This window comes from Tupaia chinensis, unplaced genomic scaffold, assembly GCF_000334495.1.
Source record: "Tupaia chinensis unplaced genomic scaffold, TupChi_1.0 Scaffold000335_1, whole genome shotgun sequence".
NCBI lineage: Eukaryota > Metazoa > Chordata > Mammalia > Scandentia > Tupaiidae > Tupaia > Tupaia belangeri.
The window spans coordinates 2,727,462-2,729,530 of NW_006159829.1; the positions used below are offsets into that span (position 1 = coordinate 2,727,462).

A 2,069-nucleotide genomic window follows, 5' to 3' on the forward strand; every position below is an offset into this window, starting at 1 on the left:
TCTTCCGATGAGCTGCAGATTCTAACCTACCAGCTGTGTCACACCTACGTGCGCTGCACACGCTCCGTGTCCATCCCTGCACCAGCGTACTACGCTCACTTGGTGGCCTTCCGGGCCAGGTACCACCTGGTGGATAAAGAGCATGACAGGTGCGTGGCCGCCCGGCCGGGGGCCGAGGCAGGGGTGCTCCTGATGGGCGGTGGTGGCTGCTTTCGTAGGGTTACCACGGCGCCGGAGCTGGCCCGTACCCAGCCAGCCCTGTGTGCCCCTCCCACCATGTCCGCATGCCGTCCTGACTGGGGGGGGTCACTGCGCTGCTGCCCCACGGTGCCTTAGAGGCTGCCTTCCCCCCGTTTCCCTGCAGTGCTGAAGGAAGCCATACCTCCGGGCAGAGCAACGGGCGAGACCACCAGGCGCTGGCCAAGGCAGTCCAGGTGCACCAGGACACACTGCGCACCATGTACTTCGCTTGACGTGTCCCATGTTCAGCGACTGTGCACCGAGTCGGATTCACATGAGACCAGCGACACTCAGACCAACAGACGCCCACCCTTCTGTGACAGCCAGCATCGAACACGAGACGCCATCGATCTGCCAGGCTCCGTTTCCCAGAATGCCTTCCGTCCCAGATCGCAGACTTGGGTTCAGGACTGCAGACCTGTGTGAGACCCCACTGTCATAGGGAATAGGGTTTGCCAAGATCTAGAAGCTGCTTATTGAAACAGAGTCCCGTGTTTTCTAAAATATCTCCTAAAACCAGTCTTGAACTCAGGGCTTTAAAACATTTTTAATTTATTTGGTCATTCAATTTCCTTGTTTTTAACACATGATTCTCTATGAAGTTGATGGGCTCAAACTAGCTGTGAACGTTCTCTGATGGTGAAAGCAACACAGAACACAATGTGGTTTTAAAGCCTTGAACATTTTGACGTTGTCACTAAAGTCGATTTCCAAGTGATGCTCGCGCTCCTGGCGTGGCTCCCACGGCTCTCCGGGCAGGGTGGGCAGCCGTGCCGCGGTGTGGGCGGCGTTTCGTTCTGCCACTGCCCGCCTCCCCCTCGGCCAGCACCAGGGGCAGTGGCAGGATGGGCCAATGTGTTTACAACATTTGCAGGTCCAGAGAGATTGGCAGACAAGTGCCATTTTAATAAAAATTTATTTAAGAGAGGAAAAAAGACAATATACCGACAGCCTAATCATGAGACTTGTCCTAGAGGACTGTGACATTTATTTTCCAAAGTTTCTGAAGAATACGGGTCTGCGGTGATAAGTACAGTACAATCCTTTTCACTGTTAATGTCTTTAATGTAAGAATATATATATCTGGTTTGCAGTATTAATGTGCTAGCTAGATGCTGTTTTTCATTTTATTGACTGTGGGGTGCTTCTTGTGATCTGTTTAGCGTATCAAAGAGTGTGTCGGAGCCTGGAGATTGCACCGCCTCGCGTGGTTCTTAGTGCTCAATACAGGACTGCGCGGTAGACAGTACCAGGCTGCTGCGTGCTGTGCCGCGCGGGGATGGTGCGCTCACACTGCCGCTCGCGCCTCCTGCCGCCTCGTCCCTGTGTGTCGCTGGCCAGTGAAGCACAAGTGGAATCTCATTCTCCCATTGCCGGGAGCCATGTCCATGTCTCGGAGTACACTCCTCTCCGCGGGGGCTTTGTCGGACAAGTTTCATAGGACCTATGCACTGGGGCTAGGAGCGGTCAGCCGGTGGTGGCTCTGGTGGTGGGAGGCCGCTGCTCAGGGCCACGGAGCCTGCCCTCAGCAGCCAGGTAGTGGCCCGGCTGTGGAAGGCCCAGCCCCTTCTGTCGGGGTTTGCATTCAGGGCCCACACATGGGTGTGCCCGTCCAGAGGTCACTGCACGGGAGCCGCACACGGGTGACCCCAAGGCTGGCTGCAGGTTCGCGCCGTCTGTGCTGAGCGGACTCTTGGTCCTCGTACATGGTTTCGGTAAGAATCAAGTCCGTGTTTCACGTAGAAGTCCGAGGAAGGGGCGCTCCTTCTCCTAGTGCTGCTTCGAGCTGTGTAGGTCTCCTCTCCCTGCTGACGGCCCCGCCCCGCCCC

At 56.3% G+C, this 2,069-nt stretch overlaps 1 protein-coding gene across 1 annotated transcript in view; it reads left to right on the forward strand.

Moving 5' to 3' along the window:
- AGO2 (argonaute RISC catalytic component 2) overlaps nucleotides 1-1,431 on the forward strand; it is a 57,199-nt gene extending 55,768 nt beyond the window's left edge. Inside the window, exons 18-19 of the mRNA XM_027773309.1 lie at nucleotides 1-149; nucleotides 365-1,431. The exon at nucleotides 1-149 is cut by the window's left edge and continues 6 nt beyond it. Coding sequence (XP_027629110.1) covers nucleotides 1-149; nucleotides 365-473 — 258 coding nt within the window. The 3' untranslated portion in view covers nucleotides 474-1,431. The remainder of the gene's footprint in view (nucleotides 150-364) is intronic.
- The last annotated feature ends 638 nt before the right edge of the window (nucleotides 1,432-2,069 follow it).